This window comes from Ornithorhynchus anatinus, chromosome 7, assembly GCF_004115215.2.
Source record: "Ornithorhynchus anatinus isolate Pmale09 chromosome 7, mOrnAna1.pri.v4, whole genome shotgun sequence".
NCBI lineage: Eukaryota > Metazoa > Chordata > Mammalia > Monotremata > Ornithorhynchidae > Ornithorhynchus > Ornithorhynchus anatinus.
The window spans coordinates 68,787,120-68,813,805 of NC_041734.1; the positions used below are offsets into that span (position 1 = coordinate 68,787,120).

General features: G+C 56.8%; 1 protein-coding gene across 2 annotated transcripts; it reads left to right on the forward strand.

Moving 5' to 3' along the window:
- The first annotated feature begins 2,511 nt into the window (after positions 1-2,511).
- On the forward strand, positions 2,512-26,090 carry BRPF3 (bromodomain and PHD finger containing 3). 2 transcript variants are annotated; one of them, XM_029069094.1, is made up of 13 exons: positions 2,512-2,601; positions 7,772-9,420; positions 10,441-10,597; positions 11,135-11,266; positions 12,498-12,626; positions 12,863-13,175; positions 13,811-14,089; positions 15,715-16,236; positions 17,303-17,396; positions 19,204-19,301; positions 22,608-22,705; positions 23,266-23,420; positions 24,014-26,090. In XM_029069094.1, exons 2-13 carry the CDS (start codon positions 7,985-7,987, stop codon positions 24,195-24,197), a joined length of 3,597 nt encoding a protein of 1,198 aa, XP_028924927.1. In that variant the 5' UTR covers positions 2,512-2,601; positions 7,772-7,984; the 3' UTR covers positions 24,198-26,090. The 2 variants fall into 2 exon arrangements, with proteins under 2 accessions (XP_028924927.1, XP_028924928.1); XM_029069095.1 differs by having other exon boundaries at positions 15,718-16,236.
- The last annotated feature ends 596 nt before the right edge of the window (positions 26,091-26,686 follow it).

A 26,686-nucleotide genomic window follows, 5' to 3' on the forward strand; every position in this document is an offset into this window, starting at 1 on the left:
CCCTCAAGAGGACATCTTTCAAGCGCGGCCCTGGATATTGAGAAACGACGCCCTCCGGGAAAGCCACTTCTGGATTCTCCCTGTCTGGGGTCGGGGAACCCAGACATTAGTGCAGCACTGTGGCTTACTGGAAAAAGCCCGGGCTTGGGAGTCAGAGGTCGTGGATTCTAGTTCCGACTCCGCCACTTGTCTGCTGTGTGACCTTGGGCAAGTCCGTCCAATAGTATTTACTGAGCGCTTTCACAATTCATTCAATAGTATTTATTGAGCGCTTACTATGAGCAGAGCACTGTACCAAGCGCTTGGAATGTACAATTCGGCAACAGAGACATTCCCTGCCCAACGACGGGCTCACGGTCTAAACGGCGGAGACAGCAAAGCAAAACAGAACAAAACAAAAACAAGACAACATCAAGATAAACAGAATCAAGGAGATGTATACCTCATTAACAAAATAAATAATGTTGGTATTTGCTAAGCACTTACTATGTGCAGAGCACAGTTCTAAAGCGCTGGGGGAGATACAGGGTAATCAGGTTGTCCCACGAGGCTCACAGTCTTAATCCCCATTTTACAGATGAACTGAGGCACAGAGAAGTGAAGTGACTTGCCCAGTCACCCAGCTGGCAAGCGGCGGAGCCAGGATTCGAACCCATGACCTCTGACTCCCAAGCCCGGGCTCTTTCCACTGAGCCAGGCTATATTACAATAATAATAATAATGTTGGTATTTGGTAAGCACTTACTACGGGCCAAGCACTGGTTCTAAGCCCTGGGGTAGATACCAGGTCATCAGGTTGTCCCAAGTAGGGGTCACAGTCTTGATCCCCATTTTAATAATAATAATGTTGGTATTTAAGTGCTATGTGCTAAACACTGTTCTAAGCACTAGGGTAGATACAGGGTAATCAGGTTGTCTCATGTAGGGGGTCATACTTTTAATCTAGAGAAGCAGCATGGCTCAGTGGAAAGAGCCTGGGCTTGGGAATCAGAGGTCATGAGTTCCAGTCCCGCTTGCCAGCTGTGTGACTTTGGGCAAGTCACTTACCGTCTCTGTGCCTCAGTTCCCTCATCTGTAAAATGGAGATTAAAACTATGAGCCCCACGTGGGACAACCTGATCACCTTGTATCCCCCCCAGCGCTTAGAACAGTGCTTTGCACCCAGTAAGCGCTTAACAAATACCATCATTATTATTAATTCCCATTTTACAGATGAGGGAACTGAAGCACCGTGAAGTGAAGCGACTTGCCCCAGGTCACCCAGCTGACGAGCGGTGGGGCCGGGATTAGAACCCAGTAAACCCGTCATTGGGCAGGGACTGTCTCTATCTGTTGCCGAATTGTTCATTCCAAGCGCTTAGTCCAGCGCTCTGCACATAGTAAGTGCTCAATAAACACGATTGAAGAGCCAGCCCGGGCTCTTTCCACTGAGCCACGATATAGAAATAATAATAATGATGGATTTTGTTAAGCACTTACTACGTGCAAAGCACTGTTCTAAGAGCTGGGTGATACAAGGAGATCAGGTTGTCCCACATGGGGCTCACAGTCTTCATCCCCATTTTCCAGATGAGGTGAGGCCCAATGAAGTGAATAATAATGTTGGTATTTGTTAAGCGCTTACTATGTGCAGAGTACTGTTCTAAACGCTGGGGTAGATACAGGGTAATCAGCTTGTCCTACGTGAGGCTCACAGTCTTAATCCCCATTTTACAGATGAGGTAACTGATTTGACTTGCCCACAGTCACACAGCTGACAAGCGGCGCAACGGGGATTAGAACCCAAGACCTCTGGCTCCCAAGCCCGGCCTCTTTCCACTGAGCCACGCTGCTTCTCTGCGCTCCCAGTAAGCGCTCAAGAAACACGACTGAATGAACGACTCCCCAGCTCGGGCTCTTTCCACTGAGCCACGATAGAGAAATGAGCACAGTGCTGAGGGGGAGGACAGGAGGAGGAGCAGAGGGAGGGGGGGGGGGGGCTCAGTCTGGGAAGGCCTCCTGGAGGAGGTGAGCGCCTCAGCTGCCCCGAAACGATTGGGAAGACGGGGGGGGGGGTGGAGATTGGGAGGGAAACGGGGGCTCCCCAAGCGTGGGGAGGTTGAGAAGGGAGGAGTTCGGGTGCCCTCGGCTGGGGTGGGGGGGTGCGGGGGCGCGCAGTAGGGAGGCGGGGGCGCGCAGTAGGGAGGCGGGGGCGCGCTGAAGGCGCGCACCGACGCCCCCCCGCCTTGTCCGGATGGTGTCCGCACCGCCACCGTGAGGCTGACGAGAGGACGGTGCCCCCGTGGCGGCGGCGGCGGCGGCGGCGGGTCGGGCTGGCGCGCTCCGGCCGCCGTTCTCACAGGGGGTTTGCGGCGGCGGCCGAGGGCGGGGGTCCCGGAGGGGCGGGTCCTCGCCTGGGGGCTGATCCCTCCCTCCCTCCCCTGTTGGCGGCGGCTCCATTTTGCCCCCCCCCCCCTTCCTCCCCCCCGGAGCAGGAGCGGCGGCGTTGAGCCCGGAGCCCGGGGGGTGGGAGGCCCGGGGACGGCGGCGGAAGGACTGGCCGCCCGGCCGAGGGAGCACCGCCCGCCCCTCTGAGGGGGCCCGAGCGGCCCAGCGGCTGAGGTAACGGGGAAGGCCGGGCCCGTCTCCGCCGAAGGGGCGTCGAGCCGGGGTCGGGAAGCGGGGGTGGGGAGGGGGAGAAAGAGGTCCGGAGTGACCGGGGGTGGGGGGGAGGAGGGAGGAGGGGGGCGGGGGACCCTGAGGAGCCGGACCCCCCTCCCGCCGCCGCCATCTTGTCTCCCCCCGGCTGTGCGGCCCGGCGGCCGAAGCCCCGCCCCCTCGCCCCCTTCCCATTGGCCAGCCGAGCCGAGCGCTCCCCCGCGCGCCGCTTGGCCCGGGGGCCGCGAGATGGACAGGTCCGCTGGCCAATGGGGCGCGGGGAGGGAAGCCCGGGCCGCCCCCCCCCCCCCCGCGGGCTGTCGCCCTTCTGCTTGTGGCGACGGAGAAGGGGACGCCTTTTCCTTCCTCGGCCCCCTCGAAGGGTTAAAGATTCTTCTGGAAGAAGCGCCTCCTCACGGGGGCAGGCGCCTCGGCCGCCACACGACGCGACCCGGCCCGGCCTTTCACTGTCATGAGAGCGCCAGGCCTCAGGGACCAACTGCCAATGGAAGGCGGGGCGGGGAGGGGCGGGCGGAGAGGGGGCGGGGCCGGAGCGCGGGGGGGGGGGCGGGGGGCAGTTTGGGGGTGGGTCATTCTGAGGGGGGTGGGGGGAAATGGGGGGGCAATTAGAGGGTGGGGGGGTGTGTGTCTATTATGGGGGGAATTAAAGGCCCAGGGGTGTGAGGGAAGGACTGTGCTCCTCAGAAGGGGAGGCCAGGCCTGCCAAAGATCAACGACATAGAAAGTGCACCCAGCTGTCGTTTAGAAGATTGGTATTTATTGAGCGCTTACCATGGGGCAGGAACTCGACTAAGCGCCGGGGAAGGGTCAACGACATGGAAAGTGGAGTCAGGTGTCGTTTATAATACTGGCATTTATCAAGCGCTTACTATGGGGCAGGAACTGTCCTAAGCGCTAGGGAAGGATCAACGACAGAGTGCACCCAGCTGTCGTTTATAATACTGGTATTTATTGAGCGCTTACCATGGGGCAGGAACTGTCCTAAGCACTGGGGAAGGATCAACGACATAGAAAGTGGACTCAGCTGTCATTTATAATACTGGTATTTATCCAGCGCTTACCATGGGGCAGGAACTGTCCTAAGCGCTGGGGAAGGGTCAACGACATGGAAAGGGGAGTCAGGTGTCGTTTATAATACTGGTATTTATCAAGCGCTTACCATGGGGCAGGAACTGTCCTAAGCGCTGGGGAAGGATCAACGACAGAGTGCACCCAGCTGTCGTTTATAAAACTGGTATTTATTGAGTGCTTACCATGGGGCAGGAACTGTCCTAAGCACTGGGGAAGGATCAACGACATAGAAAGTGGACTCAGCTGTCATTTATAATACTGGTATTTATCGAGCCCTTACTATGGGCAGGAACTGTCCTAAGCACTGGGGAAGGGTCAATGACATGGAAAGTGGAGTCAGGTGTCATTTATAATACTGGTATTTATCAAGGGCTTACCATGAGGCAGGAACTGTCCTAAGCACTGGGGAAGGATCAACGACATAGTGCACCCAGCTGTCGTTTATAATACTGGTATTTATTGAGCGCTTACCATGGGGCAGGAACTGTCCTAAGCACTGGGGAAGGGTCAATGACATGGAAAGTGGAGTCAGGTGTCATTTATAATACTGGTATTTATTGAGCCCCTACTATGGGGCAGAAACTGTCCTAGGTGCTGGGGAAGGGTCAACGACATGGAAAGGGGAGTCAGGTGTTGTTTATAATACTGGTATTTATCAAGTGCTTACTATGGGGCAGGAACTGTCCTAAGCGCTGGGGAAGGATCAAGGACATAGAAAGTGGAGTCAAATGTTTATAATACTAGTATTTGTTGAGTGCTTACTATGTAGTAGGAACTGTCTTAAGCGCTGGGGAAGGAGCAGTGAGACAGTGGAATCAACTGTCTTTTATAATACTGGTATTTATTGAGCACTTACTATATAGCAGGAACTGTCCTAAGCACTGGGGAAGGATCAACGACATAGAAAGTGGAGTCAGGTGTCATTTATAATACTGGTATTTATTGAACGCTTACTATGTAGTAGGAGTTGTCCTAAGTGCTGGGGAAGGAGCAGCGAGATAGTGGAATCAATTGTCTTTTATAATACTGGTATTTATTGAGCGCTTATGATGTAGCAGGAACTGTCCTAAGTGCTAGGGAAGGATCAACAACATAGAAAGTGGACTCAGCTGTCGTTTATAATATTGGTATTTATCGAGCCCTACTATGGGGCAGGAACTGTCCTAAGCGCTGAGAAACTACATAGATCAACAACAAAGAAAGTGGACTCAGCTGTCGTTTATAATAGTGGTATTTATTGAGTGCTTTCTATGTAGCAGGAACTGTCCTAAGTGCTGGGGAAGGATCAATGACATAGAAAGAAGAGTCAGCTGTCGTTTATAATACTGGTATTTATTGAGTGCTTTCTATATAACAGGACCTGTCCTAAGCACTGGGGAAGGATCAGTGACATAGAAAGTGCACTCAGCTGTCATTTATAATACTGGTATTTATTGAGCCCTTACTATGGGGCAGCAACTGTCCTAACCACTAGGGAATGAGCAGTGAGATAGTGGAATCAACTGTCATTTATAATACTGGTATTTATTGAGCCCTTACTATGGGGCAGGAACTGTTTGACATGCTAGGGAAGGAACAGCGGAATGGAAGTAGAGTCAGATGTTGTTTATAATAATGGTATTTATTGAGCACTTACTATGTGGCAGGAACTGCACGAAGCACTAGGGAAGGAGCAGTGGGATGGAAAGTGGAGTCAGGTGACATTATAATGGTATTTATTGAGCCCTTACTATGTGGCAGGAACTGTCTGAAGCACTAGGGAAGGAGCAGCCGGTTGGAAAGTGGTCAGGTGTCGTTATAATACTGGTATTTATTGAGTGCTTACTATGTGGCAGGAACTGTTCCAAGCGCTGGGGAAGAAACAGCGGGATGGAAAGTGAAGTCAGAGGTGCCGTTTATAAATATGGGTATTTATTGAGCACTTATGTAGCAGGAACTGTTCCAAGTGCTGGGGAAGGAGCAGCAGGTTGGAAAGTGGAGTCAGGTGTCATTTATAATAATGGCATTTATTGAGGGCTTACTATGTGGCAGGAACTGTTTGAAGCGCTGGAGTAGATACAAGGTAATTGGGTTGAACACTGTCCCTGTCCCACATAGGGCTCATGTGGAGAGAACTGAGGCACAGAGAAGTGATAGTAATAATAATCAGGGTATTTGTTAAGCACTTACTATGTGCCAAGCACTGTTCTTAGCACCGGGGGAGATACAAGGTCATTAGGTTGTCCCTCGGGGACTCCCAGTCTTAATCCCCATTTTACAGATGAGGTAACTGAGGCACAGAGAAGTTAAGTGACTTGCCCAAGGTCACACAGCAAGCAAGTGGTGGAGCTAGAATTAGAACCCAGGCCCTTCTGACTGCCAGGACTATGCTCTATCCACTAGGCTATGCTGCTTCGGGGCAGGGAAAGTGTCTACCAACTCTGTTATGGTACTCTTCTGAGTGCTTAGTACTGTGCATTGCACATGCAAATGCTCAGTAAATACCATTGGTTGATAGATCGAATAACAATAATATTTGCTAAGCGTTACTCTGTGCGCCAAGCACTGTGATAAACACTGGGATAACTACAATAGATCAGATGCATCGTCTAAGGGGACGGGAGAATAGGTATTTAGTTCCCCACTTAATAGATGAGGAAACTGAGGCCCAGAGAAGTTGTGACTTACCCAAGGATAACAGCAGGCGAGTGGCAGAGACAGAACCCAGATCTCGTGACTCCAGAGTCTGTAGTTTTTCCATTAGCTCAGCTGCTTCTCTGTAGTTGGCATCTCAGGGCAGTTGGGGATGGACTGCACAAACGACCTCCACCCCCAGCCCCAAGAGCCGCTGCTTGAGGGAAACTCTGGGACGGCCTGGCCATGATCCCCTAGTTTGACCCCAGCTCCTGCATCTGCAGATCTTTGGGGAGGAGGCGATGAGCCAAGCTGGGTGAGAGATCAGGGTCCCTGGTCTCAGATGATGCTAGTCGTCCTCTCCCGGGGAGCCAAGGGAGAGAGAGGGAGAGACGTATAGTCCTGGGTTCAATAGGAGAGCAGGGGAAAGAGGCGTGTCTGTTTCTTGGGTAGAAGAGACAGCTAAGGTTCCTGTAATGCATTGGGAATTTGCCTTTGGTAAGGCAGTGCCAAGCAAGGCATCTTGATTCCATCCCAATCCCAGCTGCTCTGGCTGGACTTCCTTGGTCAAGCTCCCAGAACCTACTAGCGGGTTAACTCTTCGGGCCTCACTAGGACCTGTCCGGGACCTTCCAGATTTCTCTGAGTAGATGATGATTCTAGTCGGGACCCCGATCCCAGGAATGTGGGAGAAGTTCCCGAGGCACCTGACATACATACATACACCCCCCCCAAAAACCCCCGACTTGGAGGTGTGGCAGGTCCGTTAAGGGTGAGGAGCAGGGCCGCCGAAGGCTCTGCCTTATCTTCTTCGGGCGTCCTGGCCATCTCCAGTGGTTCTCCTCTGATACCACCCCTTGGGCCGATTGGTCTTGAGACTGGCTCTCTGACACCACCCACTGGGGCTGGATTAAGGGGATCAGCAGATCAGCAGTTCAGAACAGTTATTTTTTTTGGTGAGGCGGTGGGAGAGGGAATCATCCGGTAAGAAAGGTGAGAGCGTGGTTGGAGAGGAGGGGTTTGAGAAGCAGAAGTTCCCTCCCTTCCACCCTGCTGGCTCTCTCGCTTGGCTCCGAGTGGTTTCTTGGCTCGGGACCAGTCAGAGAGGCCCAGGCCGCACCGGCCCACGTGGACACTCGCTGCCCGGGGCTCCTAGACACGCGGTGCCCGGAGTGGCTGCTCTGTCGATCGGGGTTTTTCTGGCCCTGCCCTGGCCTCCTTGCTGCTCAGAGCGCTTGATCTCGAGAGAGGGGCACTTTCCCCTTCCTCCTTCCTGCGGAGACAGTGCGGCCTGATGGAAAGAGCCCGGGACTGGGAGGCAGGAGACTGGGAGTCCGGTCTTATCCACCAGGTGATCCTGGGCATGTTACTTAAACTCTCCCAGCCTCTGGGAAATGGAAATAAGATACCTTCTCTCCCTCTTTCTTAGGCTGGGCACTTCCTGTGGGACAGAGAATCCATCCTGCCAGTTGATCTACGTCTACCCCAGGGCTCAGCCCGGGGCATCGGGCCAGTGGAGGCACTTGATCAGTAACCCCGTTCCAATCGGGCGCCTTTTGCTGCTCATCTTCCCCCGGCACGGTCCAGCTCCCCCACGGGCTCCCCGCTTCAGGGTCTTCGGTCTCTCGGCCAGCCGGGCACCATGAGGAAGCCCCGGCGGAGATCCCGGCCCAACCCCGACGGGCGGCGCTCCCCGTCCCCCTACAGCCTCAAGTGTTCGCCCACCCGTGAGACCCTGACCTACGCCCAGGCCCAGCGGATCGTGGAGGTGGACATCGACGGGCGGCTGCACCGCATCAGCATCTACGACCCCCTGAAGATCATCACGGAGGATGAGCTGACGGCCCAGGACATCACCGAGTGCAACAGCAACAAGGAGAACAGCGAGCAGCCCCTCTTCCCCGGCAAGTCCAAGAGGACCCCGGCCAAAGGCAAGAGGAAGGAGCCGGGTGCCAAGCCCGCCCCTGGCCCGTCCCTCCTCCTGCCGCAGCCCAGCTTCCGGGTGGTGGAGTCGGGCAGCCGGGCGGAGGCGCCCCCGCTGCCCGCTGCCTACTATCGCTATATGGAGAAGCCGCCGGAGGATCTGGACGCGGACGTGGAGTACGACATGGACGAAGAGGACCTGGCCTGGCTGGACATGGTGAACGAGAAGCGGCGGGGCGATGGCCACGGCACGGTCTCGGCGGACACGTTCGAGCTGCTGGTGGACCGGCTGGAGAAGGAGTCCTACCTGGAGAGCCGCAACAGCGGTGCCCAGCAGGCGCTCATCGACGAGGATGCCTTCTGCTGCGTATGCCTGGACGACGAGTGCCACAACAGTAATGTCATCCTCTTCTGTGACATCTGCAACCTGGCTGTGCACCAGGAGTGCTACGGGGTCCCCTACATCCCCGAGGGCCAGTGGCTCTGCCGCTGCTGCCTGCAGTCGCCCTCCCGCCCTGTGGACTGCGTCCTCTGCCCCAACGAGGGCGGGGCCTTCAAGCAGACCAGCGACGGGCGCTGGGCCCACGTGGTCTGCGCCATCTGGATCCCGGAGGTCTGCTTCGCCAACACCGTGTTCCTGGAGCCCGTCGAGGGCATCGACAACATCCCGCCCGCCCGCTGGAAGCTCACCTGCTACATCTGCAAGCAGAAGGGCCTCGGGGCGGCCATCCAGTGCCACAAGGTGAACTGCTACACGGCCTTCCACGTGACCTGCGCCCAGCGGGCCGGCCTGTTCATGAAGATCGAGCCCATGCGGGAGACCAGCCTCAACGGCACCACCTTCACCGTACGCAAGACCGCTTACTGCGAGGCCCATTCTCCACCTGGTACCGTCAGGAGGGGCCGGCGGGCCGGGGAGGCGGAGGAGGAGGCGACGGAGGAGGAGGATGAGGAGGAGGAGGACCGGGCCAAGGAAGCCGGGGAGGAGGAAGAAGAGGACGTGGAGAAGAAAGAGGAGCGGGGCGGGGCAGGCAGCGCCCCAAAGAAGGGCAGGATGAGGCTGAAGCGGAAGATCAAGAAGGAGCCGGGGGACCCGACCGCTGACGTGCGCTCGTCTGTGCCACTGGTGACGGTCACCCAGATCCCCTCATCCAGGTGGGCCGGGGAGCCGGGGCGGGTGGGGAGGGGTGAGTGTGGGAATGGACAGAGAGAGAGGAGATGAGGTATAACAGTGTCTTCTGTCTCAGAGGGCAAGGGGCTGTCCAGAGCCTCTCACTTCCTCTCTCCAGCTGGGCCCCACCTTTGTCCCGCTTTTTCTCTGAGCGTCATCAGGGCAAACTCTGACCTTAGGATTTGCTTGATCTCCTTTTCGTGGAGGCGCGAGCCCCACATTTTCCCCAGGGTGTCCACGGGCCCAGATCCGATGATCCACTTACACCCCCAGACAGTTGGGTTATCTCCCCCTTCGGCCAAAATTTTCCCGCTCTTGGGCTAGAAGTTCCCGGACCCCACCCATATTGGCAGTGAGAGGCTAAGGGGCTCCAAAGAGTGCTTAATCCTGGCTCTGCCACTTGTCTGCTCTATGACCTTGGGCAAGTCACTTCACTTCTCTGGGCCTCAGTCTGTAAAATGGGATTTTACCTTGTTTGTAAAATGAGATTTAAGAGTATGAGACTGTGAGCCCGTGTAAGACACGGACTGTGTCCAACCCAATTAGCTTGTATCTACCCCAGCGCTTAGTACAGTGCCTGGCACAGTGTAGGCGCTTAACAAATACCACAATTATTATTATTATCATTGTGAAGAGGGTCAGATGGTCTAATTCTGAGCCTTGCCTCTCCCTCCAATCAGGTTTCTGTGTAGAAGTCTTGGAAATCTGGGACCAATCCCTGCCTAGGGCCAGTAAGTGTTCACTGGTCAGGAAGTGTTCACTGTGGAACTTATGCCATTTCCTGTTGCCCTTGGCTGAACATCACGGGGTGGGGTAGGTGCCGGGTGCCCCGAGCTCCCCTAGGCCTGACAGTCAAGGCTAGTTGGGTCAGTGGGGACTGGGCCAGGTGAATCTGTGAGCCGCTGCCCCTCGCAGACCCTGCCGGGGAGCGGGGGTGGGGGGCACCAGCGGGAGGCCAGGGCTGGGGCAGCCTTGTGAAACTGTTCCTCCTCCCTCTCGTCAAGGCTGAACAAGATCTGCAGCAGCCTCTCCTTGCAGAGAAAGAATCAGTTCATGCAGCGCCTGCACAGCTACTGGCTGCTGAAGCGACAGGCGAGGAATGGCGTCCCTCTTCTCCGGCGCCTCCACTCCCACCTTCAGTCCCAGAGGAACGCTGAGCAGGTAGCTGAGGCGGCTGGGGATGGCGAAAGGACCCCCCCCCCGCCCAGAAAGTGTGTCTGTGGGTGGGGGTTGGGGGAGTCCCTGCACCTAGAACTGGGGCCCTCCTCCTGTGGGTTGGCCCCACTCAGGCCCAGTTCCTGTCCGAGTTGCTCCCCATTGTGAGCAGTGCCCTAGGGGTGTGGTTCTGGTCTGGAGGGGCTGTGGGGCAACTCTCTCTTGCAGTGGGGAGGGGCTGGCCCATAGCCCTATTCTCTCCACTGGGCTTTTTGGGCTGCTGGGGGATAGGGAGCTTAAGGACTAATTTAGACCTCTCCGGTCCCCAACCAAATCTCCAGATCGAGAGTGGGACCGGTCACTCTCCAGAGTTTCCCTGAGAGGTGGATTTGGATCTTGGCGGCAGCAGGAGCATCCGTGGTGGCGGGTCCTGGCCCGGGGGACTAAGGCCAGCAGGAGGCCCAGGGTGGCAGGGAGGGAGCGAGACGTGCAGGCCCCGGTCAAGTGACCCCCGCCCCCCCATTTCCTCGTCCGCCCCCGCAGAAGGAGCAGGATGAAAAGACCAGCGCGGTGAAGGAGGAACTCAAGTACTGGCAGAAGCTCCGGCACGACCTGGAGAGAGCCCGGCTGCTCATCGAGCTGATCCGCAAGAGGGAGAAGCTCAAACGGGAACAGGTAGGAGGGCCCAGGGGACCCACTCCCCGAGGGGCGGGGTGGGCGATGGCGGCTCCATACCCCAGGGCCAAGTCTGCCCACACCAAGTGAAATGGAGGTTTGACAATCATCCGGCCACTGGACCATCCGGGCCATAGAAAAACCAGTCCTGCGGCCTAGACGAACCCGATGGGCTACGGAGCAGATCGTCCAGATCGCTGCTGGTTTTCCACTTCCTTCTGAGCAAGATGGCCCCAGCCTGGCTGGGTTGGGGGTTTTGACTGCTGGCCGGCCTTTAGGGCAGCTGGCTACACCCACCCCCTCCAAGGCACTTGTCTGTTGTGTGACCTTAAACAAGTCAATTCATTTCTCTCCACTTGTACCTCATTTGTAAGATGGAGATTAAGACCGTGAGCCCCACGTGTGATGTGGACTGTGTCCAACCTGATTAACTTTTAACTTCCCCAGAGCTCAGTACAGTGCCTGGAATATAGTAAGTGCTTAACAAATACCATTTAAAAAAAAGAAAAAGGCACCAACTTCCAGGCCCCTGAGGAGAGCAGCCGAGGAGCTTCAGGAACCGGGAAGGGCCGGTGGGATCTGGAAATGGCCGCTGAGGCCTCTGGTCATCCCCCGGCTCTCATCCCGAGACAGGCTGCCCCGCTGTGCTACAGAGGCTCAGTTGGGGCCCAACTGAGAAGACTCCCTCTCCTCTCAGGTGGGTGGCTCCAGCAGTCTGCAGAGACACATGGTGCTGGGAGCCCTGGACTGTTGAATTCAGGGGTGACCACCCAGGTCAGTTTCTGGAACTACCGGGAGAAGCTCTGGTCTTCCCCCGTGAGATCTAGGCTGGCCGTTGCACCCCGCCAGACCCTCTTCCTCCCCGAGCCCATCGCCGAGAGCCCTTTCTGGCCACAGGGTTAAGCCATCTTCACCCTTCCCTTTGTCCAGGAAACAGACCGGGGGTGGGGGTTGGGGATGGGAGTAGTGAGAAGAAGGGAAAGTGGTTTTCTAACCTCTCTGTAGCATCCCGAGTGAAGAGATGGGGGAATGGTGGGAGGTAAACCATCCCCACCGGCTTAAATCCTGCTGGCCCCAAACAGCGTCATCTTCACCCGCAAAGGTGCCTGCCCGTTTTGCCGTGAACGGGAGAGTCATATCCGTGAGGCAGTAGGGAGGTCACCGGAGTTGGGGGTACGACTCTGGATGGACGGCCTGTGGGTCACCCTCTCCCCTTCCCAACCGACTCCAGGTCAAGGTCCAGCAGGCAGCGATGGAGCTGGAGCTGACCCCTTTTAACGTCTTGCTGCGCACGACCCTCGACCTGCTGCAAGAAAAGGACCCGGCCCAGATCTTTGCTGAACCGGTCAACCTGAGCGAGGCAAGTTTCTGCTCTGGGCACGGCCACCAGCCAGGCACGATCAGGGCCTGGAGGGCACCGCCGCGGCAGTCTGGGGTGGCCTTGAGGCATGACCCCGGCCCAGGCCTGGCAGCCACGGGCAGGGCAGCCCCTGGTGAGAGGGGCTGAGGGGCAAGGAGGCTGAGAGTACCGGTGAAGGGTGTGCTCTGGTTAGCTAGTAAATGGTTTTTGTAATTGTACAGGTTTTATATGTTTAGGTTCCAGATTACCTGGAATTCATATCCAAGCCAATGGATTTTTCCACCATGAGGCGGAAGCTGGAGTCCCACCTGTACCGCACCCTGGAGGAGTTTGAGGAGGACTTTAACCTTCTAGTTACCAACTGCATGAAGTATAATGCTAAAGACACAATTTTCCACCGAGCAGCTGTCCGCCTGAGGGACCTGGGAGGGGCCGTCCTGCGCCACACCCGGCGGCAGGCCGAGACCATCGGCTACGACCCCGAGGTGGGAACCCACCTACCCGAATCACCCCAAACTGAGGACTTTTACCGCTTCTCCTGGGAGGATGGTGAGCGGTTGGGCCGGGAAGGGGGTGGGGCGGGGGCCGGGCTCCATGCCGAGGGGATGGGGACGGGCAGAGCCGAAGGGCAAGGTCGGGGTAGGCGGGGAAGGATGGGGGCCCAATTGTGGGAATGGGCGGGTGCCGGCTGGGGCTGGCGGAGTAGCCAGGTCCTGGGCAGGGGCCTCCCCTGAATGGGGAGAGGGCTCAGGGCAGCCGGGGAAACTGCCCCCACAAAATGGCTCTCCCAGTTTTAGAAAGCCACGCCAGGGCCCAGCCGGGGCCCAGCCACTCCCCTCTTGAACGGGAGCTGGGTGCCATGGCGATGATCTGTCTGCCCTCTGGTCGGGCCTTGGACGCAGATTCCCTGCCCCAGGTCGGGGGACTCCTGGGGTCTGGGCCGGTGAACCAGGACCCTCGGCCAGAGACTTTCATTCATTCGTTCAATCGTATTTATTGAGCGCTGACTGTGTGCAAAGCACTGTACTAAGCGCTTGGGAGAGTACAGTGTAACAATAAACAAACACAGTCCCCACCCACAATGAGTTTACGGTCTAGAGACAAACTTCGTCCTCCTCGGCTCTCAGTGCCCGGAGCCCTTCGTCAGAGCCTGCTCTCCTCCCCGACCCCACTCTCCTTGGCAGTGGATAACATCCTCATTGCGGAGAACCGGGCTCACCTATCGCTGGAGGTGCAGCTGAAGGAGCTGCTGGAGAAGCTGGACATGGTGAGCACGATGAGGTCCAGCGGGGCCCGGACCCGCCGCGTCCGCCTGCTGCGGCGCGAGATCAACGCTCTGCGGCAGAAGCTGGCGCAGCAGCAGCAGAGCAAGACGCTATCCAACGGGGAGCTGTCCCCAGCCCTGCGCGAAGACGGCCCGGACAAGGGCCTGCGGGCGGAGCAGGATGATGACGGGGAGAGAGGTGAGGCAGTCAGCGGGTGGGCGAGTGAGGGAGGGCGGTCTGCAGCCCCCGGGGCGGGGCAAGGCAGTGGGATCAGGCAGAATGTTGCCTCAGAGGAGGCCGCCGCCCCTCCCGTGGCTTCCTCCTTCTAATAATTATGCTATTTGTTAAGCACTTACTATGTGCCAACCACTGTTCTAAGTGCTGGGGAGATACAAACTAATCAGGTTGGAGAGTCCCTGTTCCACATTGGCCTCAGACTCTTAATCCCCATTCTTTACAGATGAGGTACCCGAGGCACAGAGAAGTGAAGTGACTTGCCCAAGGTCACAAAGCAGGTGAGTGGTGGAGCTGGGATTAGAACCCATAACCTTCTGACTCCCAGGCTAGTGTTCTACCCACTACACCATGGATTTTCTCTTGCTGCTTCACCAGCTTCTAGTCTGTAAACTCCTTGTGGGCAGGGAACGGGTCTACCAAGTACTGCAGCATGGTTTAGTTTATAGACCACGAGCCTGGGAGTCAGAAGGTCATGGGTTCTAATCCCGGCTCCTCAACTTGTCGGCTGTGTAGCCTTGGGTAAGTCACTTTACTTCTCTGTGCCTCAGTTCCCTCATCTGTAAAATGGGGGATTAAGACCGTGAGCCCTATGTGGGACAGGGACCGTGTCCAACCTGATTATTACCTTGTGTCTACCCCAGCGCTTAGAACAGTGCTTGACATGTTGTAAGTGCTCAACAAATGCCATTATTGTTATTATTGTTATTTCATTTTTCTATGCCTCAGTTGGTTCACCTGTAAAATGGGGATTAAAACTTTGGATGTGGGATAGGGACTGTGTCCAACCCATTTAGCTCGTATCCAACCCAGCGCTGAGCACACCCTCTGGCACATAGTAAGTGCTTAACAAATACCACAAGATATTATTACTCCCCCAAGCGTTTAGTACAGTGCTCTGCACATGCTCAATAAATACCATTGATTGATTGACCTCCTCGCAACTAGAGGAGACAACCTGTCCTCCCCAACTCAGGCGTGTCTGATCCGGGGCTGGACTCCAGGTGGTAGGGCCTGTCACCTGCCAACTGGGACCCGGTGGAGAGATGTTGGGCTGGGGAGGGGATTCTAGGTGGGAGGTCCCCAGGTTGAGAATCAGAGTTTGTGCCTTTTAGCCTCGGATCTGTTGCTGGTGAACCTGGGCTAGTCACGTGTGCTCTCTGGGCCTCCATTGCTCCATTTGGAAAATGGGGAGATAGCCTCCACCTCAACCTGCCTCACGGTGGGCATGGGCAGGGGAGGACATGGGCAAGAGCTTGGGGCAAGCAGAATGCCCCTGCAGGAGTCCCTGGGTTAAAACGACCATTTGGGGGTCTCTGTGGACCCCTGACAGCCAACGTGGCCACTCTGGTTGTCACAGAGCCGGTGACTGGGCCAGTTGATTAAAGTCTCTGCTCAGAAAGGTGGTGTTAGTTATTCCCCAGCCCCTGGTCTCTCCTAGTCCCTTCCCAAACACTGGCTTTCTGGCTCATCCCGACCTCGAGAACTCCCAGGTTGATACCCGCCCCCCATAGTGCCCCGGGGACCTTGGTTAGTGTGGCCCCCTGGCTCTCCCTAAATTGTTCAAGCCGGCACTTTTTCCTCCCTAGCAGATGACGCCAAGCTCCCGCACCCCCCGACCCTGGAGCCCACGGGACCCGTGCCCACCCTGTCAGAGCTGGACTCCCTCCAGGAACCCCCAACCCTGAAACCTGTCAGCGAGGGTAAAGGCCCGAGCCGGCCGCAGAAGCGCGGGAAGGCAGACGGCGAGCTTACCGACAAGCCACCACCTCCCCCTCCTCCACCTCGGGGGAGCCAGCCCTTTCAGCGCCTGCTCGGGGACCGGGGACTGAACGGACTGTCGGTGCCGGCCCCCGAAACCCCCGCCTGTCCCCCACTCAGCGGGGTGGGCCGCCGCACTTCAGTCCTCTTCAAGAAGGCCAAGAATGGAGTCAAGCTGCAGAAGAGCCCAGATGGAGGCCTGGAGAACGGAGAGGATCACAGCCCGCCCGGCCTGCCCATCTCCCCCGCCCCTGGCATGGAGGCCGAACGTCGGCCCCGGAAACGGCCCCGGAGCAGGAGCTGCAGCGAGAGTGACGGGGAGAAGTCCCCCCGCCGAGGCCGCCACACAGGTGACTGCCCCGCGAGCCCAGGGGGATGGGGCTTCCCGACGGCTCCTCCGAGCCTGCTCAGAGCTGCCCGGGGGCTTGGGGAGAGAGAGGTCTGAGAGCCGGGGAAGACAACCTGGGGGGGGCGGGTGGCGAGGGCAGTGCCGCTCTGTGTTTGCCCATTCTGGGGAGAAATGCCATCTGCCCCGAGAGGGGAGGCATTCGGCTGGCATAGCTCAGGATCAACGCTGCCTCTCATCTCCCCCACCACAGCGGGGATGGTCTCCTTAGCCTCTCTTGCTTCCCCCAATTTCCCATTCCCCTGTCCAGACTTGCCCAAGCGTCTCAGCCACTGTGGGCACTTTGAGTCCTCAGCGTGTGACTTGGGGCCCATAAGCCACTATGGACCCAGACCCAGAGGTAGAGAGGCCCGGCAGTTGGGTAGGGGGTTTGTTCGGGTGGGCCGTCCACTCTACTACCTGTCCCAGATGGGGCGGAGCAGTCAGGGCTGAGCTGGGGCCTCCCCTGCCCTTCCCTCCCCTCCTTTCTTCTCCCCTCCCCTTCTCCTCCACAGTACCTATCCAGGCCTTGTGAGATCCTGAATGGTCTCTGCTCAGTGCCTGACCCAGGGAGCGAAGGGATTTCCCCCATTCCCGGGGGCGCCCTGCAGATGTCTCGTCGCTTCAGAGGCAGTATGGCATAGTGGACAGAGCACGGGCTCGGGAGTCAGAAGGTCATGGGTTTTAATTCCAGCTCTGCCACTTGTCTGCTGTGACCTTGGGCAAGTCGCTTCATTTCTCTGGGCCTCATCTGTAAAATGGGGATCGAGACTGTGAGCCCCATGTGGGACAGGGACTGTATCCAACCCGATTTGCTTGTATCCACACCCCAGCACTTAGTACAGTGCCTGGCACATAGTAAGGGCTTAACAAATACCATCCTTATTATCACTGACCCCTGGCCAGGAGGTGGGTGAGACGTATGTATGAGGGTCCCGTGAGCGGGTGCCATAGTTTCGTTGGGAAGGGTGGTCCCCACCCCTGGGCTCAGTCCATGTCCATATGTGTGTGTATGTGTCTGTCTTTGGCAGGAGTGACCAACGGCTTTGGAAAGCACACAGAAAGTGGGTCCGACTCGGAGTGCAGTTCCGGCCTCAGCAGCGGTCTGGCGTTTGAAGCCTGCGGGTGAGACCCCCTTCCCTCCCAGAGAAGACGACCCTCGGTCTCCTCTGCCTACTCTCACTCCCCTCAGCTCCAACCGCGCTTCTCCACTTTCCTTTCTCACTGGGCCTGAGTGTGAGTCGGGCTTCTCAAGCATCTCAGGGGTCTCCAGCAACCTGTTTGGCCAGTGGGCCTGGGGCAGGACAGAGTTGAAAGAGAAGGCCTCCAGAGCATGAGGAGCGGGGAGGGGGGCTGAGAGCAGAGGAGCAGCTCTCGTTCGAATGCTGAAAACCAGAGTCAGTGATGGGTGTGGGTCTCCTCCTCCTCCTTCCCTCTGTCATCCACCTCCTCCTCTTCCTTCTGTATCTCCTCTTCCTTCTCCTCCTCCTCTTCCTTCTCCTCCTCCTCTTCTTTTTCCTCCTCCTCTTCTTTTTCCTCCTCCTCTTCTTTTTCCTCCTCCTCTTCTTTTTCCTCCTCTTCTTTTTCCTCCTCCTCTTCTTTTTCCTCCTCTTCTTTTTCCTCCTCCTCCTTTTTCCTCCTCCTCCTCTTCTCCCCGTCTTCTTTTCCCCCTCCCTCTCCTCCTCCTTTTGTCCACTGCCCTGCCATTTCCTTCTGTCCCTCCTAACCCCAGGAAGAGGGAATATTCTCTGTTTTACAGAGGAGGGATCTGAGGCCCAATGAGACGAGAGGGAATCTGGTGGGATTTAAAGGACACCTGACCACCTGTCGGGCAGGCCTTGAGCCCAGAGTCGAGGGTAGAGCCAAGCATATTCCACCCCTGAGCAGAGCCAAGTGTCCTGGATGGTCTCCTAGGACCCTGGGTATAGCGAGGCGGCCACCCCCTGGATTTTGGCCCAGCTTGGCCGGGTCCCCCAGCCCCACTGGCCAACCGTGGGTTTGGGTCCTGGGCCTTCTCCTGACACATCTCCGGGGAATTTGGTGGATCGGGAGGGGGCAGGATAGCGGGACAGCCCTCTGGGGTTCCTGCTCGTGCCTTGATGGGCTGTGGTGGGCATGGGGATCCTCCCCCCCACAGAGCTGAAAGTACAGTGGTAGGTGGCACAGTGAGATTTGTCCATCAGAGTAACTGGCTCCTAGAAGTGTAAAAGCACCCCATTCTCACTGCAGGCTGGTTCCCGGGCAGCTGGGAGGGGTCTAGTGTCAGCAGTGAGCCCTGGCAGGGTCTGCTGGGGTCTAACGGGGATCTGAGAAGGGAAGGGTGGCTTGAGCAGGGACCCTCTGGGTCTGTAGTGGTCTGGTTGAGCAGATCTAAGCATCTCCCTCAGAGCTGCTTGCTGGGGAGGCAACCCTGCCTTCCAGTCTTGGGGCTGGGGGCTGCCTTCCTTCCCACCTTCGCAGCCCCCACCATTCCCCTTTCCCAGATGTATACCCCCCTTCCTTCCCACCAGATCCGCTTTCCCGCCGGTGTCCAGTGTGGTTTAAGGCAAAGGGCTGAAGCTGGGACTGGGGCGGGGTGGACCGAGGTTCCAAGGGAGGCTCAGGAGGCTGCAGTCCTGGAAGCTGCTGACCTTAGGACCATTCTCTAAATGAGAGACTCTTAGCTGTGTAGCCTGGGCGAAGCCAGGCCTTGCACGCAGAATGGCAGTGGCAGGGACAAGCTCACCCCTCAAGGTCCCTTCCAGGCCGAGGATACCAGGAGGACGGCTAAGGCCATCCTGAAGGTAGGTTTCCCGGGGTCCCCGTGAATTGCTGGGCTTGGGGCCCTGGACACGGTTGGCTTCTCTGCCAGTTCCAGCGACGGAGTGGAGTTCTCTGAGTTGTTTTGGAAGTGCCATCTGACCCCCTTCTCCCCTTCTCTCTCTGTCCCCAGTGACCTGGTGCCCCCCAAGCGCAGCCGGGGGAAGCCGGCCCTCTCTCGAGTCCCCTTCCTGGAGGGGGTGAATGGAGACTCTGACTTTGGAAGCTCAGGTGAGGCGGGCTGACTGGCACAGAGGTGTCCGTCACGGGGCCGCTGAGCAACGGGGTTTGGGCGGCTCAGGGTCCCGCGGCTGCCACGGGGGAAGGGGTTTCTCTCTGGCCCTTCCCCCTGTGGGTGGCAGCTACCCAAGCCCCGCTCCCAGTTTGCGCTGAGTCCGGCCAGCTTCCCTCTTGGGCCTGGGGGGTAGGAAATCAATTAAATCAACCAATGAAGCACCTACTGTGAAAGAGCTTCACTAAGCACTTGGGTCAGGGCAAGGGCAATAGAAGATACAATGCCTGCCCTCAGGGAGCTTACCATTTTGGCCAGCAGTTTTTCCACCTCCCTTCAACAAGGAGGTAGGTGGCCCAATTAGACTTTCCCAACAAGGAGGTAGGTGGCCCAATTAGACTTTCCCATCAATCAGTGAGTTCAGGGCACTATACTAAGCACTTGGGAGAGGACAATACTACATAGTTGATAATGATAATGATTATGATATTTGTTAAACAACTTGCTGTGTTCCGGGCACTCTATTAAGCACTGGGATGGGTACAAGCAAATTGGGTTGGACACAGTCCCTGTCCCACGTGGAGCTCACAGTCTCAGCCCCCATTTTACAGATGAGGTAACTGAGACCCAGAGAAGTGAAGTGACTTGCCCAAGGTTACACAACAGACAAGTGGCAGAGCCTAGTCCTCCTGGTAGACACATCAATTATTTATATAAATTATTTGTTTTTATTGATGTCCGTCTTCCCCGCCAGACTGTAACTTCTTGTGGGCAGGGAACATGTCTGCCAACTTGGTTGTTCGTATTATTTTTCCAAGCAGTTAGTACAGTGCTCTGCACGTAGTAAGTGCTCAGTAAATACCATTGATGATGATGGTGATTGCATGCCAACAAGGAGCTTACAGTCTACAGGGAGAGACAATAGAATAAATTTGAGACATGTACATTAAGTGCTGTGGGACTGAGGGTGGAGTGAAAAGCAAGTGCTTAAAGGGTGCAGATCCAAGGGCATAGGTGAAGCAGAAGGGAGAAGAAATAGGGGAAATAAGGACTTAGGAAAGGCCTCTTGAAGGAGATGTGATTTTAGTAGGACTTTGAAATGGGGAGAATCGAAGGGGTCTGCCAGAGAAGAAGGGGGGAGGGAGTTCCAGGCCAGAGGGTGGTCGTGGGCAAGGGGGCGAGAGATGTGAGACCCAAGTGCAGTGAGTAAGTCGGCAGCAGAGGAGCAAAATGCACGAGCTGGTAGTGGGAAATTAGCAAGGTAAGATAGGAAGGGGGTGAGCTGATTGAGTGCTTAAAGCCACCAGTAAAAAGGAGTTTCTGTTCGATGAAGAAGTTGATGAGCATCCACTGGAGGTTCTTGAGGATGGGGAAATATGGATGGAATAGTTTTGTAGAAGAATGATCTGGGCAGCAGAGAGAAGCATGGACTGGAGTAGGGAGTAACAGGAGGAAGGGAAGTCAGCAAGGCGGGATGTGGATCAGCATAGTAGCAGTTTGGGCAGAGACCCTCAAATTCTTCATCAGCGTCATCTATCGAGCACCTGTTGAGGCTGGGCCCTCCAAGGACAGACCAAAGAGGTTATCTCTGCCCTCCAGGGGCTTAGTACCAAGGGGGAGGGTCCTCCACAGGCCAAAAATCCCACCGGACACAATGAGCGAGCGTTGACCTTGTCTGGCCTCGGTCCGGCCCACCTGCTCGAGGAACTCCTCTATCCCTTCCTTCCCCTTTGAATAATAAAAATGACTGTAGTATCTGTCAAGTGCCCACTATATGCCAAGCACAGTACTGAGTGCTGGGGTAGATAAAGATGATCAGGTCAGACACAGTCGCCATCCCAAGTGGGCCTCACAATCTAAGGGGGAGGGAGAACAGGTATTGAATCCCTATTTTCCAGATAAGGAAACTGAGGCTCAGAGAAGGGAAATGGCTTAATAATAATAATGATGGTATTTGTTAAGCGCTTACTATTTGTGGCACCATACTAAGTGCTGGGGTAGACAAGCTAATCAGGTCGGACCCAGTGCTAAGCTGATATTTTTTAAAAAGTGCTCAGTAAGTGGTGTTGACTGATTGATTGTTTAATGATTGAATAGTTCCCTCCTTCAGGCATTCCAGAATGGGATATGAGCGGCGGCCGGGGGAGGAAAAGTGGTCCCTCCCCACTCATACCCTGTAACCCGGATCAAGGAGTGGGGCTGGTGGATTGGGTGAACCAGACACCAAACCTGCCCTAAGCGAGGATCGTCCCCCCTCCCCAATTCCTGGAAGGGAGACCCTGGCCCATTCGGACCTGGGTGCTTTGATTCCCAGGGCACACTGGGCCTGGAGGTGGGGGGAGGTGGCTACTGCTGGGCTCTCCTGGGCTCCCAGGCAATGACACTCTCCCTCCCCGCTAGCCCTTGCAGACTGATGCGCCCCGATGGTCTTAAGTACTGACCGTGGAGTCCTCATTGGAAGGGAAGCAGTATGGCCTGGGATCAGAAGGTCATGGGTTCTAATCCTGGTTCCATCACTTGTGTGCTGGGTGACCTTGGGCAAGTCACTTCACTTCTCTGTGCCTCAGTAGTGGAAGAAGCCAGGGCTTGGGAGTCAGAAGTCGCGGGTTCTAATTCCCACTCCGCCACTTGTCAGCTGTGTGACTTTGGGCAAGTCACTTAACTTTTCTCTTTGCCTCAGTTACCTCATCTGTAAAATGGGGATTAAGACTGTGAGCCTCATGTGGGACAACTTAATTACCCTGTATCTACTCCAGTGCTTAGAACAGTGCTTGGCACAGAGTAAACACTTAACAAAGACCAGAATTATTACTATTATTATTAAAATGGGGTTGGAGACTGCGAGTCCCACAGTACAGGGATTGTGTCCAACCTGATTTGCTTGTATCCACCCCAGCGCTTAGTACAGTGCCTGGCACATAGTAAGCACTTAACAAATACCATTATCATTATTATTATTATTGATTGATCAATTTGTTAGGTGGAGAGAACAGGGAGGGGAGGGGTCAGGGTTTGCTTGGAGCCACCTGACTGGAGAACTAAACTGGGCCTCCCTCACGGCCCTGAGATTGCCCTGCCCTTCCCCATCCCACCCTGCTGTGCCCGGTCACCGCCGGGACCACACCAGTCCAGCTCTGCCCTAGCTACCCGTCACGTTGGGATGAGAGGACCAGATGGCCGACCGGCGCTTGTGTTTTCCCCACCTCCCACCTCTTCCTGGCCCCCTGGGGTCACCTGAGGCTCCAGGCTGCCCCTCAGCCTCGCGTCAAATCTGCCGACTCCGTGTCCCCCACCACCCACCTCAGGTAGAAGCCTCCTGATGCCTTTTGAGGACCTCGCCGAACTAGAACCTTTGGAGCTGGTGTGGGCCAAGTGCCGCGGCTACCCCTCCTACCCTGCCCTGGTGAGTGTCCGCTCCTTCCCCGGGGAGTGGGGAGCATAACCTCTGCGGCCCCACCCTGGTCAGGGTCTGTCTGTACCAGGTGATTCCTGCCTGTGGAAGTTTTTCTAATCAGGGCCAGGGGGAGGGGGGGATGCAGGGAGAACAATAAGGGCGGTTCCTTGGAGGGGACCCACCCTCCGTCTTCGGTTCTGTGCCTTTCCTGGGGGAGGCAGAGGCTTTTCTAGTGGCCAGAAGCTAGAGGGAGAAACTGTGAAGAAGAGGGTGGTCAGGGCTCAGTGGCCCAATAGGCTGAGTATTCACCTGCTGCGCGACACAAGAAATGGGCTCAAGTCCCGGCGGATTAGTGTGGTGGCCATGTTTAAACCCAGGGAAAAGGCGACCCATTGGTTTCTCCACCCGTTGCTCCTCTACACCCTTCCCCCTTCCCCAGAGCAGCCAGGGGCTTGAGGGGTGGCGGGGGCTAAGGCTGGCCAGGGGCTGGCTGGAGTCGAGCTCTATCGGGTTATGTGTACGTGACATACACATACGTACACGTCTGAGGCGGCCTCATGCCCCCTCAGATCATTGACCCCAAGATGCCCCGAGAAGGCCTCCTGCACAACGGTGTCCCCATCCCCGTGCCACCCCTGGATGTGCTGAAGCTGGGCGAGCAGAGGCAGGCCGAGGCGGGAGAGAAGCTCTTCCTCGTCCTGTTCTTCGACAACAAGAGGACGTGGTGAGTAGGCGGATCGGGGCCAGGCAGCTCGGGGCCGGCCTTTCTCCACGGAGCCGGTCCCTTTAGAGTCGAAGCAAGGCGGGAGGGGCTGGTGTGATAGGCAGACTGCGGCTCGCTAGGGGGTCAGAAAGACCGAGTTTGGGGTGTGCGAGGCCGGAGTCCAGCCCTAACAGGCCGGGGAGAAACCGTCAGCTTGCTTGGCGTCACTGGGCCTTCACCCCCCCGTTGGGCGGCAGGGGCCTGGGATCCTGGCATTTTCCGGCCTTCTGTCTGACTGATGGCTTTCCCACCCCTGAGGCCTCCCTAGAGGCCAGTGGGAGGAGTGGGCTCAATCAGTCCATCACTCGTATTTATTGAGCGCTTACTGGGTGCAGAGCACTGTCATAAGCGCTCGGGAGAGTATAGTACAACAGAGTTGGTAGACATGTTCCCTACCCACAGCGAGCTCACAGTCTAGACGGGGAGAGCCCGGAGGACGAAAAAGCTCGGCCCACACAGCGTCCCAGGGAGCCGGAAGCCACCCCGGCGCCCCCTCCCCGCCCCCATGGCGGCCACCCCGTGGTCAGTGGGGCTGGTCCTCCCTCGGCTTGCAGGCAGTGGCTGCCCCGAGACAAGGTGCTCCCTCTGGGCGTGGATGACACGGTGGACAAGCTGAAGATGATGGAGGGCCGCAAGACCAGCATCCGCAAGTCCGTGCAGGTGGCCTACGACCGTGCCATGATCCACCTGAGCCGGGTCCGGGGGGACCACCCTTTCGTCACCTCCAACTACCTGTAACCCCCTCCCCTGCCCGACCGTAGAGCCAGCGGGCCCCCCGCCAGGAGCGGACACCCCTGCCGCCGGCCCCCGAGCTGCCAGAAGCCGCCCGGCCAGCATCTCTCCCAGAGCGGGGCGGGGAGGAGCCGGGGAGAGCGGAGGGTCTGGCGGGGATGGGGGTGCTGGACCTAGGTCAGGGCAGGGGGCCCAGCCCATCCCCTCGGAGCTGAGGTCCCTCCCCCTCAGCAAGAGCCTCCAGCCCTCATCACCCTGATGCCTGACAGCTGGCCACCTGCCAGGGCTCCTAGGGGCCCTCAGGCAGCATTTCCTGCCATCTCCTCGCCCAGTTGGGGCATGTGGGCAGCTGCCCTCTCCCCACTCTGCCCCTTCCGTGCTCCGTCTCTCTTGCTCTTGTGCCAAATTTATAGAAACCAACCCTCGCTTCCCCCCCACCATTTGCTGTAAATCTGGGGTGGGGCAGAAGGGGTGGAGGCCTCTACTGTACTCTTGTTGGGTACACCACCGCCCCCTCTCCTTCTCCTCCTTCCTACCTGCCGACAGTCAGGGTCTCGCAGGCTCATGTCATTGCTTTGGACCCGGTGCCTGGATGGGGATTCGGATGGGTCCCTTAGGCAGGGGCACGGCGTGGGTGGCGGGTGGCCAGCAGACAGCCCGATCCCAGCCACTGGCAAAGGGGAACCAGTGAGGTGGGGAGCAGCTCCTTGTCCTCTCCCAGGGGCCAGAAGGCTTGGCTTCTGTTCTTCTATGTCACACCCTGCTGCCTTCAAGCCTCCTTCTGGGCAGGGAGCCTGGGGTTCCAGGCTGGCACTCCTCCTCCTCACCCCCACCAGGCCCTGCCCAACCTAGCTCGGGCTTGCTGGTGCCAGAAGTGGGAAAACCGCCGCAGGATCGCTCACCCCTTGCCCCTGGGGTGACCCCGTATCCCAGCCCCGCTGGCACGGGGAGGCCGGCAGCCATCCGTCCGTCCCTCGGTCCCATCCTTCCAGCTGCAGGGCCCATCTAGTTCCCAATTTCTCCTTGACTCTTCGCACCAAAGCCGCAGAGCGCCTGACGATCACCATGACGCTTTTTAAACTTTTTTTTTTTTAAATTGCTTTAAAATTTTCACGGGGATGACGTAGGGGAGAATTTTTTTTTCCCCCCGCCCTGGGAAAACTACTGCCATTTTTACTTGGTTGACTTTTTAAAAAAAACAAAAAACAAACCACCAAGCAGGACATGAGCCAGAGTTTAAGGAGAAAACAAACCTGTAGCATAAGGACGTTTTGGATTTTGTATTTAAAAATAGAAAAGAAAAAAAAAAGGTTCAGCGTGGGGCTAGGGAAGGACAGACGTGATGTACATAGTTGTAAAATACCGTTTTAAATTATTCAGGTCTCTTGTCCCGTCTTGACGTCCTCCATTGTGGGTCTGGGTATTTTGTACGCACACGATGCCATTTGGCGGACAGAGCTGCTCCCCTGCCCAGGTAGCAGCTTAGCCGTGGACTGCGTGGCCTCTGCCTAACCTGTGTTTAAAGAGCTGGGGCAGGGGGATGGGCGGTGGGGGGGAGGAGGGTCCCGTTCCCTCCTCCCCGCCCCTTCCCCTTGGTTTGTCCGTTGGTTTTTCCCAAATGGCCCACGGAGAAGGCGGAAAGGAGAGGTGGGAGAGGTGGGCTCCGGCGGCTCTCACGCACCGTCGCGTCTGCCGTGAAGCACACACACAGCGCTCTATTTATTGTAGAAAGTGACTGTTTGCTTTCTAGAATTGTTTATATCAGATGGTATAAGAGAGGTAATAAAGAAGAACAATCTATGCTTGTAAAGTGGAAAGAAGTTAATTTTACCTACTAGCGTCTGACTGTCTGAAACTATTTTCCTTCCGAGAAATAAACGTTCTGAAGGACAACAGGAACGGTGCGGTGTGGTGCTTGGTGCAGGACTGAGGTCTGTGACGCCCCCGTCAGCTTGGCCCAAGAAGTGGGCCCTACCACGAGGGCCTGGGCACCTTCACCCTCTCTCCTTGCCAGGGTGGGGTACAGCCTAGGGGAGTGAAGGGGGGCACGGGCCTGGCTCCCCCCACCCAGGGAGTCTGGCTTTGGCCCAGAGAAAGAGCTGGGTTCTGATTCCCTCCACTCCTTTGTCTACTGATTTTCCCCTGGCCCAGAGCTACGCTTCGTAGCCGGCAGGAGCCATGGCCCAGAGGGCCCGACCCCTGGGGCGGAGCAGCATGGCTTAGAGATGCAGCGTGGCTTAGTGGTAAGAGCCCGGGCTTGGGAGTCAGAGGTCATGGGTTCTGATCCCAGCTCCCTCACGTCAGCTGTGTGACTTTGGGCAAGTCACTTCACTTCTCTGTGCCTCAGTTATCTCATCTGTAAAATGGGGATTAAGATTGTGAGCCCCACACGGGACAACCTGATTATCTTGCTATCTACCCCAGTGCTTAGAACAGTGCTCGGCACATAGTAAGCACTTAACAAATACCAACATTATTATTATTGGGGAATCGAA